At 45.5% G+C, this 12,984-nt stretch overlaps 2 protein-coding genes across 2 annotated transcripts in view; one reads left to right on the top strand and one right to left on the bottom strand.

Moving 5' to 3' along the window:
• Positions 1–399: 399 nt before the first annotated feature.
• LOC149121165 (uncharacterized) lies at positions 400–4,030 on the bottom strand. Its single transcript, XM_089317002.1, has 4 exons — positions 3,959–4,030; positions 3,210–3,852; positions 2,117–2,363; positions 400–1,198 (listed from the first exon to the last, which is right to left on the bottom strand). Exons 1-4 carry the CDS (start codon positions 4,028–4,030, stop codon positions 1,177–1,179), a joined length of 984 nt encoding a protein of 327 aa, XP_089173128.1. The 3' UTR covers positions 400–1,176.
• CA10 (carbonic anhydrase 10 (inactive)) overlaps positions 3,847–12,984 on the top strand; it is a 574,039-nt gene continuing 564,901 nt past the window's right edge. The window contains exon 1 of the mRNA XM_017349134.4: positions 3,847–4,332. Coding sequence (XP_017204623.1) covers positions 4,272–4,332 — 61 coding nt within the window. The 5' untranslated portion in view covers positions 3,847–4,271. The remainder of the gene's footprint in view (positions 4,333–12,984) is intronic.

Genomic DNA, 12,984 nt, shown 5'->3' with positions numbered 1-12,984 from the left:
TCTTCTTGGGTTAGGCATTGCTTCGAGAAGAGAAACACACAATGAAATATATAGGAAACTCACTGTATCTGAATGCTAGTTTACTTAGAAAGAAGAGAAATACAAAAGAGAGATGGATCTCCTTTGTTTTCTAATATGCTGTGCCCAGCCTCAGAGAAATGTGCCCTAATGAATGTAAACTATTACAGATGTTACCAATTACACTAGTCTCTCCCTCTATGGAGCTGAGTGAAAGAGAATGTAGAAAAAGAAACCAATTCAATATTTATCCTTTCATGGGGAATAGAACTATATTCTCCTGCTCTCTATGCTCTCCTCTGTTTATCTTTTGTAAAATTGAAATAATGATGATATTATTTCATAGAGATGCATGATGGTTTGAATGTACCCCTTCTGAAATTCATGTTGAAACTTAATTCCCATGGTGCTGTATTAAGAGCTGGGGTTTTTAGGAAAGTGATTAAATCATAATAACTCTGCTTTCATGAATCAATTAGCACCCTCTAAAAGGACTGGAGGGGGAAAGCTAAGGCCATTTTTGCCCTTGTGCCTTTCAACAAAGCAAGAAAGCACTAATCAGATACCAAATGCTGGCACCTTGCTCTTAGATTTCTCAGTCTTTGGAATGGTGAAGAATAAGATCCTGTTTATAAATTATCCAGTCAGTGGTATTTTGTTATAGCAGCACATACTGATTATTAAATGAGACAATTCATGTAAGGAATTTGACAATGTCTGGCACACAGTAAGCTGTCAATACATCCAACCTGTAACTTTTTTTCTTTTTACTAACAAACCCTCCCATTCGAGTTAACATTGTTGTTTTTTTAAAAACTGAAAGTACTTAGTGGCACAGAATACATTAAAAATTCCTTTGGAATGGTTAAGGCAAGTGTGCAGGCTGAAAAGGAGGGAAGAAGTATTATTTTATTGGCATTGGTTCTTAAGGCAAAATGTAGAGATGTTCTGTAAGCATTTTAAATGCAAACATAATGTATTTTCAATGGCAAAATCCCAGAATCTTATCACAGTGCTTGACACATACAAGGCATTCACTTAATATTTGCAGTATCCATTAATAAATAAATGGGCCTTAGCATAAAACCGCAGGCTCCGGGTTTCGGCTCCCAGAAGAAAGCTCTAGAGGCAGCGAATGCTAGGAGACCCGAAGGCAGGTCACTGTCCGTGGTCCTGAACCCTGTGGAGAAGGAATCTGTTCTTTTGCAAACTGCTTTCTTCTCGCTCTCTTCAAAAATACCATTCATAGTCTATTTTCAAGACACGAAGACAAACGCACCCCCTCCCCAAATGTTTAACAAATGGGTTAATTCTCACTATCTCGGGTGATTTAAATGTTCTTTAGTCTTTAGTCTACAGAGCCTCAAAGCTCTCTACGTAAGAATCATGGATTTATTTGGTCTGGGAGTAAATGTTAATGTGTTGATCAGTCCTTGGACATTATCTCAGAGAACAGAACCCTTACCACACCTCCTTCTTAAAGACTAGGTTGGGCTGCCCGTGGTACCTTTTCAGTGTCCCCGAAGGCTGCGGGACCACACGTCTGACTCTCACAGTCAGCCCAGCCCAAACAGCTCCGAGAGCTGCTGTCACCCCGCTCCTCCCTCCCTCCTCATTAGCACTGAGCAAAAAGAACCCCTGGACACTTGGAGTCATTTCAAGAATCCTGGGAGCATGGTCGTGGGACTCCTCGGGCTTCCACCCCGCACCCTCAGACTCCACGCAGCTCGGGTGCAGGGGTCACCACGGAACCACTCGCTAGACTAATTGGACTGTATGCGGACACACGGCATCCTTCCTTTCACTTCCTTCCTCTCCGCGTATCCTCCCGTTCCGCAGTTAGCAGACAGAGGCTCACACTGAAATGTCTCCTAAACATCAAAAATTTAAAAAGTGCACCAAAATCCCCTGCGGGTTACGTGTGTTTGTGTGTCGCGTGTGTCCATCCGCGCTTGTGCAAAATCTCCCAACGTCACAGTTCTCAATCGGGACAAGCGCATCGAGAAATCCGAGATCTTTCCAGGGATTCCTGCACCCTGCCCTCCTCTTCTTTGGCACCTCCCACGAGGTAGGTCTGGGGCTTTTTGCAAACCATTACCACAGCGACAGAGACACAGCAATCTGCTGCAATTTGTTTTCCCCTTCGCTCTTCAGAGAACAGTCCCGAGCGCAGGGCTTCCTTCCCAGTTCCCAGCAGATACGTTGCAACCCCGTGCGAGTCCTTCCCCGGCTTCTGACAGCCCTTCTGCGGACCCGCTGGCTCTGGCCTCGGCCTGGGCGCCGCGCTGTGCTGTGCTCGCGCCGCCCCCGCCTTCCCCTGGGGCCTCGGAGAGCCGCACGTTGGGCTAGGGAGAGAGAGAGAGAGAGGTGAGAGTGTGAGTGTGTGCGCGCGCGCGGGTTTGCTGGGGGAAATCTCCCTTCAGTGGAAGCAGCTCAGCGTTCCTGGCGGAGAGTATCCTGGAGCCCAGCAAAAGCCTCCAAAGCACTGGAGCGTCCCTAAAGAAAAACAGAAGGGGGAAAAAAAACCAGGAGGGGAAACCCGTTCCCCTTAAGCTCAGGTTTCCCATAGTCTTGGATCCTCCAGGAGCTGGGTAGAGGCGCAGTCGGCAGCCGCTGCCGCCGGCCCACGGACTTAGAAATACGGTTTTCGCCCTTTCGGGAGGAGGGAGGTGAGGGACTTGGAAGCAAGAGTTGCACCTGGTCTAGGAACCTGCAGAGAGGAGAACTGCGGGGTAAGTACCGTTCTGCACTGGAGCAGAAGGGGCGAAGGTGGGGGGGGGGGGGAGTGTAGGAGAGGGACGAAACGGAGAGGGCAGGGAATGAGTTATGCAAAAAAAAAAAAAAAAAAAAAAAAATCCCCAATATTCCGCAGAGGAGGGTGAGCAGAGCACTCCCAGGATGAATCCCTCCCGGTCTCCCGCGCCGAATTGGCAGGCGCGAAGTTCTATGAAGCAGAAGCGAAACTCGAGCGTCCTGGAGGCAGCTGGGGCGGGGCGGAGCGGAGGCGGCCGCCCGGGGCCAGGGCCGAGGCGGCGGCCACAGTGGCCTGGAGTTCTGGCGCCCCGCATTCCCCTCCTCCTGATGGCCGGGTTAAGCCTCAGCTTCCCACCCTGGCCTCCTGCTCCGTGCCCGCCCGTCTGCCGGACGGCCCAGCTGACAATGGGATTCCAGGCGGCGGCGAGGATGCTCACCTGGCCGAGCCTCCTCCTCCTCCTCCTCCTCTTCCTCCTCCTCCTCCTTCTCCTCCTCCTCTTCCCGCCCCCACCAGCCCTCCTCCTCCGTTCTGAACCGGGAAGCGTCGGGATCCGTAGGCGAGGAAATAACGACCCCTGCAGTTGCATTGCGGAAAATCTCGGCGGCGGCGCTAGTTGCGGGCGATGGAAGCGAGGCAACTGGGGTTTCCGGGGAGCCCAGGAAAATAGCAGAGGAGCGGAAAGCGCGCTCGCGACGTGGGGAGCCCGAGGGCCCCGCCGCGCCCGGCCCCCTGCGCTGCTGCGCCCGGCGGCGGCTCTGCTCCGCGCCCTGAACGCGCGGCCCGCCCCTGGCGCGGAGACAGCCGACTGCGCGCCGACTCGGGAGCAGGGAGGGTCGGCGGAGGCTGCCTGCGGCCGGCGGTTTCGGGCAATAATCCCTGCCTCTCTTTCTCTGTCTCCCTGTCTGCTGTGTCTGCTCCTCCCCCCGCCCCCCGGAAGCAGGAGGAGAACGGCCCCGGAGCGGAGCAGCCACCCTCTGACCATGCCCCGGTGAGGGGCGCGGACTTCGAGGGCAACTTGTCGCGGACTGCCTGGGCTCAGCCAGCGCTCTGCCAGCGGCACGGTGTGGCCCGGCGGGGGGCTATCGTCTATGTCTTCTTGGGGCGCCAGGCGGATCGGGGTCTCGTTTCTGCAGGAAGAGCCCAGCGCGGGTGGCTTCAGGTGGCTGGTGCCGCGGCCGCTGCTGCCAGAGCTGATTCCGCCGCGGGTCCGCGGAGCAGAGACGCGGGCGCGGGGAGACCTCGGAGGCAGCGAGGCATCGGACATGTGTCAGCACATCTGGGGCGCACGTCCGTCGAGCCCGAGGGGAGCTTTGCCGGAACACTTCAAACTGCGATATTGATCTTGGGGGTGACGGTCCCTGGCCGGCTGTCGGGTGGGAGTGCGAGTGTGCGCCCGCTCGAGAGTGCGCGCGCGTGTGTATGTGTGTGCCGCGTCGGGCCCCCCCTCCCGCCCCCCTGTTTTCCCGTCGAGTGATGCACTTGGAATGAGAATCAGAGGATGGAAATAGTGTGGGAGGTGCTTTTTCTTCTTCAAGCCAATTTCATCGTCTGCATATCAGGTACGGGACGCGTTGGAGTCGCGGACGGGTTCGGGTTTTTGTGGCGGTGTTTCCAATGTGCGGGGTTTTATTATGTGTGGACGCGGAGTGGGAGGTGGGGGGAGTGGTAAGGGCCCTTTCAGCCCTGCGGGGTCGCCGCCTTGGGTATCAAAAACCTTGTAAGTCCGAGTGTGTGTGTGTGTGTGTGTGTGTGTGTGTGTGTGTGTTTAGGATCAGTGTGGAAGGAAGAGAAAGAAGAGGCAGATGGGTGTTGATTTTCTACTGCTTTTCTGGCTGAGAACTCTGGCGCCGAAATCCGAGCCTTGGCAACCCCCGCCTCCATCCCCTGGCTTTCAAAGTTCCCCAACTCGGTGGTTCCTGGCTGGCACAATGGACGTGGAGCCCTGCCCTGGCGTCTAGGCACTTTCCTGAGACTGCGGGAGCATGCGGGACAGGGAGATGTAGAGGCCCTTCACATCATCTCCCAAACTGGTTAGCCTGGATTAGGATGATATGAGACCTGCCGGCACACTTCTTCTTTTGACCCAGATGAAAGGGAGAAAAAGAAAAAAAAAATGAGACGGGATAATATCACAAACCACTTTAGATCACCGCCTTGTTTAATTTCTAGCAGAGAGGATGTGCTGGCTCCCAAGGATCTCGGGCGGCTTGTTGCAGAGTCTGTGGTTTCAGGAGCAAATGAGAACCTAGGGTATGGACGTAAATGGGGTAGGGATTTTGAGTGCCTGCACCTGCGTGTCTGTGTGTTGGGAGGAATTCTGATTTCTGAGCAGTGTATTTGTGGGTGCAGGAAATTGAGCATGGAAGGGAGCCATGCAGGAAAGCCCCAGGACCAGCAGCGTTCCCCAGCTCAGTGGCTCCTCCCACTGACAGCCCCCATCTCACTTGCCTGCACACCTGCAGTTTAAACACCCAGCATAAAGCCCATTTGCAGCTCTCCCTCCTGCCTGCATTCCCTCTGCAGAATTGGGTACTCAGCCAATTTCCCATGAAGTCACCAGAAGAGGAGAGCAGGAACCTTGCGCCCCCACTCCCTCCCCCTGGGCAGACACAGTTGAGTGGCACCAGGTGGAGGGATCTGACTCCTGCCTATTCCCTCAGCCATGCCAATCCCCACCCCCTAAGCCAAACCTGCTTCTGGATTGCAGAGCCCTTGTTCTGTCCTTACCCTGGACTCAGTTACAAATACCACTGTGCAGTTTCAGTTTTCTCTTCGTCAGGCACAGATGGGAATTTGTTGCCTGAAATCATTCTCTCTGGGGCTTGGCCACCCCACAAAAAGTATACCTCTGCTATACTTTAGTGAAATATGTTGTGTGCCCCAGAGACAAGAAGGAGTGCCCTGCGGTCACCCCACCTCCTGTAGTGGGAACTCTTTTACTGCAGCCTGCATCTTAAGAGCCAACATCACCAGGTGACTTGTAAAGGTTTACATCAATTATATGTCCAGGGATAGATTGGGTGGCATCTCACAAGGCCACGTTTTACATCTTTCTCTTCTGTATAGCTATTTCAAGCTCTCTTTCCAGAATATTTCACTGGCTACTAAATAGCCTCTCCCTACCTCTCTCCAACATTATAAATAATTTTTAATTCAGACAAGCCATCTGAGTCCCTTTAAGATATACAAAGGGTTAACATTTATCAGGGTCCCTGGTTTCCACCAGTATCCTGTCAGTTTGAATCTCTTACCCTGAATTTGGCCAGGCAGTCATGAGAGGGAACTCCTGAGAAAGGGTGGGCTCTTAGCTTCCAGAGGAGGCATTAGTAGGATACCTGTCACAGCTATATTTGATTTGGTGTATCAGCAGCTAAATTATTCAAATAGAAGCATTAGAAGGGAATTATTTCCAACCCAGAAGGAGTGCTATGGAGTTTGTGGCCTTTCACTTGTATTTACTAAATAATCATCATTGCAGTGTAATGTGAGGATAAAAGTGTCAGCAAAATTGCTAGCTATTAGCTAAACACAGAAAACTAGGTTAGCATTCCAAATGCCTGGTTAGGAACTGCATTCATTTGCGCTTTATGAAGATGTTTGGGCAGACTTGTAACATTATGTACTCTGTATTTACTCACCCATAAACTTTAAGAGGCTGCTTTCTCCCTGGCCAAGGTGGTGGCCTCCTCCTGTAAGCAGATCCACTCATTCAGACGTGCCCATGTATATGAGAATTGATTATTAATATAATTATGACTCACAGTTGCCACAGTTTGGGGGACCCAGACTTCTCTTTCCATCTACGGCCTTAGGAATGCAATGCACTAAGGCTGAATAATTGTGGCTTAGGGAGCGTTTAGTGAATCTCATTTCTCTTCCCATGATTTGCAGTTTTAATTTACTCACAATTGAGCTAGACCAAAAGGAACATAACCCTGCGATCACAGGACCTACTAAATCAGAATTGCTTTTTAAAAATTCAAAAACAAAGGCCTTCTCCACCATCTTGGGATGAATCGCCCTGACCAGTGGATGCATGCTAATTCTCCCTGAGTTACAAGACAGCAGCGACTGATAGAGTGGTATAACTGGCTTCATTGTTGAGGAGGACCAGGCTGGAAAAGGCCAACAAAACTGTGCAGCATAAACATTTTGCAGAAGGAAAATAGTGGTAGTTATTTTGGCCTATTGAAGATATACTTACTCAATTTCATTTGGTGGTATTTGTCTGTAAGATGCTCTGGAGCTTTGTAGTTTAGTGTTAACCAAAGCTTCCAAAACCCTCTGCACTCCACCCCCCAAATTAAATGTATACACAAACAGTTTTCTCCCTAGACCTATTTGGATATGCAGGGTATTCAAAAATTAATGAAAAATGCATATTTTTAAAATTAGAAAACACTGTGCATGGGTTTCAAAATATTTTGCACCCAAATAAACTTATCTTTTAACTCCATTTTCTGCTAACTTTTTGTGGTTGGTCCTCTCATATATTTCTTAAAGTACAGATTCCTGTGCTTGGTATTTTTGATGGCTCTGCATTTACTGGTTGTGATTTGGTTGGCAAATGGAACTGGGAATCTATTTGGTCAGGATTAGCTAGCTGCTGGGTAAGAAGCATGCGTGCCTTGCATTTGATAGATTTTTATCAGTCTTTGCTACTTAATGACAACACAGCAAGGCTGAAGAAGAAATGCATGATCTGGGAGTCCCTCTGCCTCCACGCTAAACTCAGATCTGATTTTGCTGAAAATGTAAGTCACCCACGATCTGTAAAGAGGAAGGAGAGAGGAAGAGAGAGACACAGAGAGGGAGAGAGATAATGATTTTTTTCTCTGTGCTAGCAAGAGCACCATTGCCTTCCCACTAAAGCAGTTCAGATCACTGAGAGTGAATGCTCAGCAGCATGGAGAAAGAATTTCCTGGTGAAAAGACAGCTGCTTAATTTAATTCATACAATGCATCCTATTTTTCCCTTATTTAACTTTGCTTATCTGTTTACTCATAATAACATCAGGCATAACAATTAGAATTATGTGGTGCTTTCACATATATTGCACATATTAAACTTGTCTATTCTTGGAATTTATAGTATGATTTTATATAATAGGCAACCAAAGCCTACAGAGGTTCAGCCTGGAGGATTCACACTCAGGTCTGAGAAACTTCAGTATAGCATTTATGTTTTGGTTCACAATTTCTTGTAAATGTTCTTATTCAATATTGTTTATTTTGATGTTTCTAGTTAAAAGAGTGAATGAGATTAAGTGGCTGTGAGCCTCAGAATTTGGAATTGGAAGTTTAAGATGATTAGAGTTTAGGGCTAGAATTGAGCTAGTATTTGAGTTGTATATAACAAACAGATGAAACTATTATCCAGTTGCCCTCAGTGTCTTATAATCAGTAGTCCCTACAAGCTAGGACTGTTTAGTACATTATTTTCCTATTCTGAAAATTAAAATGGCTTAGTTAAGTTTATTTATGTGTAGAATGGAGACAGAGTAACTCTTCCCATGTGTTTCTTACATGGATTCAATGAGATAATGAATTCAATGATTTTTCCTTTAGCATGATGTCTGGCATATAATTATCACACAATAATTACATTATTTATAGCCTACAAATAGGACATTGTATACATCTGGCTCATGGTAGAATTTCACTTTCTGCCATGTCAACTTCTTTAAAAGCAAAAGCAATCCCTAGCAAGCAATGATCTATAGCCTTGAGTATGAATGCCACTTTCAAGGATGCCTTGGTTAAAATTTCTGAAATGTTTTCTAGTTTTCTTTCTCATACAAATGAGATCAGTAGCATCGGGCTTTTGTGCATACTTATGAATGTAACTCATTATCCCTGTGACCCCAATATGGAGATGAAGTTTGGAAAGTTGAATAAATCACATGGAAAATTTGTGGTGCTTATTACATAGGGGACCAGCATCATTTTCCTCTTTCTGATTGTATATTATAGCTTTATAGCTCCAACTTTAAAAGTTCTCCAAAATGGCAAACTGCATGTCCTTTGAATATGGCTTGAAACAGCATATTTCTGTTAAGTACAAAAGAACCCCACCAAAGCAAAAAGTACTCATCTGATTTTCTCATTAGCAACATCATTTCCTTAAATACAGTTTCCCATGTGATGCCATATAGCCCACTTACAAACAGATAACCATCATCTTAGATGAACTTCTCCAGGCAGTGAGTTAAGGGAGTCTTCCCAAGTGATGTAAGATCCCAAGCGGCAAAAGAAATGTCAATATGGGGAAATATTTCCTTGAGTGGGGAGACAGATTGAATGCCATCCTAGGAAATCAGTACCTAAAACTTTGACTTATCTCATTAATGGAGCTGTACATATGTGGCTTTAGGTCAGAAAGATCCAGGTACTGTGGGTATGTAGGGTAATAATCCTTTATGGAAATCAGAAGACCCACCCCACTATCCCATTCTACATTAATTTCCTGTATGGCCTAGGCAATTTTCATAACCTCTCAGAGTCAGTTTCCTCATCTGTAAAATGGGAATTATATTTGCTTTGCCTGTTTCAAAGGGATTATTGAGGGAAACATTAGAAAGAGATCCTAAACCCTCTTTGCATTTGCAAAATATAAAGTTTCTATGTTTTATAGGCTGATCTTTGCTTAAGATGTAGTTATAAAAACAAAGTTGAGTTTTCATATGAATAGCATAAGGTAATATAAAATGATAGTGAATGATGCTTAATTGTTAGGACATAATGATAAAAGCAAAGTTGTAGTGCCAAAATATATTGTGATTTAAAATGATACCTAATTGTTTAATGAAGGATAGAAGTTTTATATAAAGGAGAAGTTCTCTGCATGAAAGAAAAGGATACTATGAGGTTGATGTAATGCTTTAGAATGAGAGAGATGAATAGGATCACATCCACCAAAGAGGAAGGATAGGAATGGGTAGATGTGCTGTGATGACTGTTACAGCTGAAATAGAAGATTCACCTCACTAATACTGGGAAGCTGGAGTAAATCTGCTTAGGGACCTTCTGAGTTGAGAGAATGCAGAAAGTCCTAAAAGAGTTATTCTCTCTGTGATCTTTTATCTTTCTATTATGGATCTTTGCATTGATTGAATGGCTTGAACTTGGTTAAAACTTGTTTTGAATTCTGTTGTTTCTTGGGCTATGGAAGTTCTGTTGCATGTCTCCAGCCACTGGTGTATTTTGCATGGTTTGTATCCTATTTGGGATTACATAGAGTTGTGTTTTTTTTGTTGTTGTTTTTTTGTTTTTTTTGTTTGTTTGTTTTGTTTTTTTTTTGTTGTTGTTTTTTTTTGGTTGGGGGCTGGGAGAGTTTTCAAATTTCTCTTGTAAAATTGAAGTGATATTTACTCTGAAGGTTGTGATCCTAAAAGATAGTTATAAGGATAACAAAGCATCATTTGTTAAATACCTACTGGGATATCTGGAATGTAGTAACCACTAGCCAAGTTATGTGTGTCATAAGAGAATAAGCATGGGGTTTGACACCAAAGCAGGCCTACAGGTGAGTTCTAACTTTGACATTGATTCTGTGTGTGGTCTTGGAGAAGGAATGCTAGTTCTCTGAATCTCTGATTCCTCATCTGTAAAATGAGGGTCAGAGAAAATATACATTAGATCCTTCCATAGTGCCTGACATGAAATAGTCACTCAGTGAACAGAAGCTGCTCCCGTCAGAAGCTTCTCCCACAAAAATCATCATCATCATCACCACCACCACCATCATATTTGATGTCAGTAATAATAATAGTTTCTGATACTTTGACCCTGTTCTTGTAAATCCCAATTAGTTATTCAATCATTTTACCTGTGTTTAATCAAAAGGATCAGCAGCTAACTGGGCCCATCATTAGAATCACAACAATGAACAACATGTTAACATCGGTATTTACAGAAGTGTACATGTTATGTCATAGAGTCATGAACAGATACACTGGGAGTGTAAAGCAGGAGCAGTTAACTCTGTTGTAGGCGGACGCAGGTAGGGGAAGGGGAGGACTGATACAGAAGAAAACATTTGATCATTTGATCGAGTCCTGAAAGAATGCATGAGAGTTTCAAAAGAACAAGGTGGAGTGGAAGAAGAGAAACTGAGGAAAGGATAGTTGGTTCACAGACAAAAAGGGATGGAGAAAATGTGGAGGGTGTGGTGAAGTGAGCACATGAGTATGTGGGTTGGAGTAAGTGACTGGAAGTAGGGTTACAAAACTAATCTAGGGGCCGGCGCTGCGGCTCACTAGGCTAATGCTCCGCCTAGCGGCGCCGGCACACCGGGTTCTAGTCCCGGTCGGGGCGCCGGATTCTGTCCCGGTTGCCCCTCTTCCAGGCCAGCTCTCTGCTGTGGCCAGGGAGTGCAGTGGAGGATGGCCCAGGTGCTTGGGCCCTGCACCCCATGGGAGACCAGGAAAAGCACCTGGCTCCTGGCTCCTGCCATCGGATCGGTGCGGTGCGCCGGCCGCAGCGCGCCGGCCGCGGCGGCCATTGGAGGGTGAACCAACGGCAAAGGAAGACCTTTCTCTCTGTCTCTCTCTCTCTCACTGTCCACTCTGCCTGTCAAAAAAAAAAAAAAAAAAAAAAAAAAAAAAAAAAAAAACAACTAATCTAGGGCCTATTCGAAGGAGCTTGCAAGCCAAGAAATTTAGACCTCATCTTTTAGTCCAGGGGAGCTACAGAAAATGATGCATACTGGTTTGTTTGCAATTATAAGATATTTATGTACTTTGGCTGTAATAAGAAAAACTTAGAAGTCCAACTCCTCGCCTTATTTTCTTGCCAGTCATTATGTTTGATCACAAAACCATTTGAAAACTCCTGTCCTAATAGATCAAATTAGGCTCATGGAACATTCCTAGTGATAGAATAACACCATTTTCCCATCTTTTGTGGCCCTGTTTTACCCTGATCTTTCAAAACTAGTATATTCATTTTAAACAAATGAAAATGCAATTTTTACTTGAATAATAATAGCACATTTAGCATTAGCAAAAAGCTAAGAGAAATGAATCATCCATACATTCATTTGTGTCGTGAAGATTAATTCTGGGCCAAGCAGTAGGTGTACTATTTGACGTGAAACAGATGCATAAAGCATTGCAAAGCATTTTGCAGCAGTTTTAACTTTACTATACTCTGCATAACTCTTATTTATACTACTCTACATGTTCATATGGGAGAATATACCCATGGTCCACTAAATTATATACTCATTTTACCTTCTCAATGGTCCCATTACTACAGAGTAAGTGTAGAATGCTGGAATGAAACTGTTTTGCTTGTCCACTTAATCACTATAAGTTGGATGCTGGGGAGTGAGACTGATGTTTCTCTTCAACAACTAATACTTTTTACTAAGAGACTCACTTGTGAAATATTCCTCATTTCAACAGAATGTGATACGTATTGTAAGGAAAGACAGAAAGTGTTGGAGAACAGAGAAGGAACATGTGACTCGTTCTGGAAGTGAGAAGGACAGAGAGAGGAGAGTTAAGTAGTGTCAGAAAATGCTGAGACTGAGTCTTGAAGGATGCTCAAAGTGGGCTTGGAGGATTTTGGATGATTTACTAGGAGGGGTGTTATGGGGGAGGGGTAATCATAGGAAAAAAGGCAGGAAGGTTAAACAGCACAAAATGAATTCATGGTATGGTCGAGAGGTCAAAGTGGCAATAATTAGCGAGCGGAGTGTGATGGATGAGTGTTTAGGAGGAATGGTTTCAATGACAGTGTCACCTTGCATATAATAATGTCAGTATAAAGCATCCTGTGTCCTTCTGTACAGTAGGCATCACATTGTAAGGCCCAGGCTGGTATGGAGCTTGCATCCTTTTATTCACTAGGAACAGACCAATAAGGGTTAAAGTTTTGGCTCTGGTACGGCTATGCCCCATTTGGTCCATATCACTAGTCATTTTCCAGTGTTGTCTTTGGTTCCAGGTGGCTTCCCAGAAGCTTTTGAGGTAACCCAGATATAGATTACATAGTTTATCTCCTTATAGAGTTTATTGCTGTGTATTTACCACCCAGGAAACAGAGCCAGAACTGATTAGCTGACCTTGGATTTTGCAGTATGTCAGTTAATCTTACTCTCAATGATTTTTCAATATTCCCTATAACTATTTGGTAATTTTCTTCCCAGTTAACCTTAAACAACTTTAAAGGATTTCCAGAATGCAAAGAATGCAAGGGTTGCAATG

Source organism: Oryctolagus cuniculus, chromosome 17 (assembly GCF_051225735.1).
Source record: "Oryctolagus cuniculus isolate XC-2025 breed Fujian yellow rabbit chromosome 17, ASM5122573v1, whole genome shotgun sequence".
NCBI lineage: Eukaryota > Metazoa > Chordata > Mammalia > Lagomorpha > Leporidae > Oryctolagus > Oryctolagus cuniculus.
The sequence above is the reverse complement of the archived record's forward strand: the minus strand, read 5'-3'. Positions and strand labels throughout refer to the sequence as shown.

Bases quoted from the DNA above. Each gene is read 5' to 3' on its own strand.
- LOC149121165 (XM_089317002.1), bottom strand. From the start codon at position 4,030: ATGCCTCGCTGCCTCCGAGGTCTCCCCGCGCCCGCGTCTCTGCTCCGC. The intron at 3,853-3,958 runs GCAGCAGCGGCC...CATAGACGATAG, and splicing joins CCGCGGCGGAATCAGCTCTG to CCCCCCGCCGGGCCACACCG. The intron at 1,199-2,116 runs GTAATGGTTTGC...CCTTCTCCACAG, and splicing joins GCTGTGTCTCTGTCGCTGTG to GGTTCAGGACCACGGACAGT.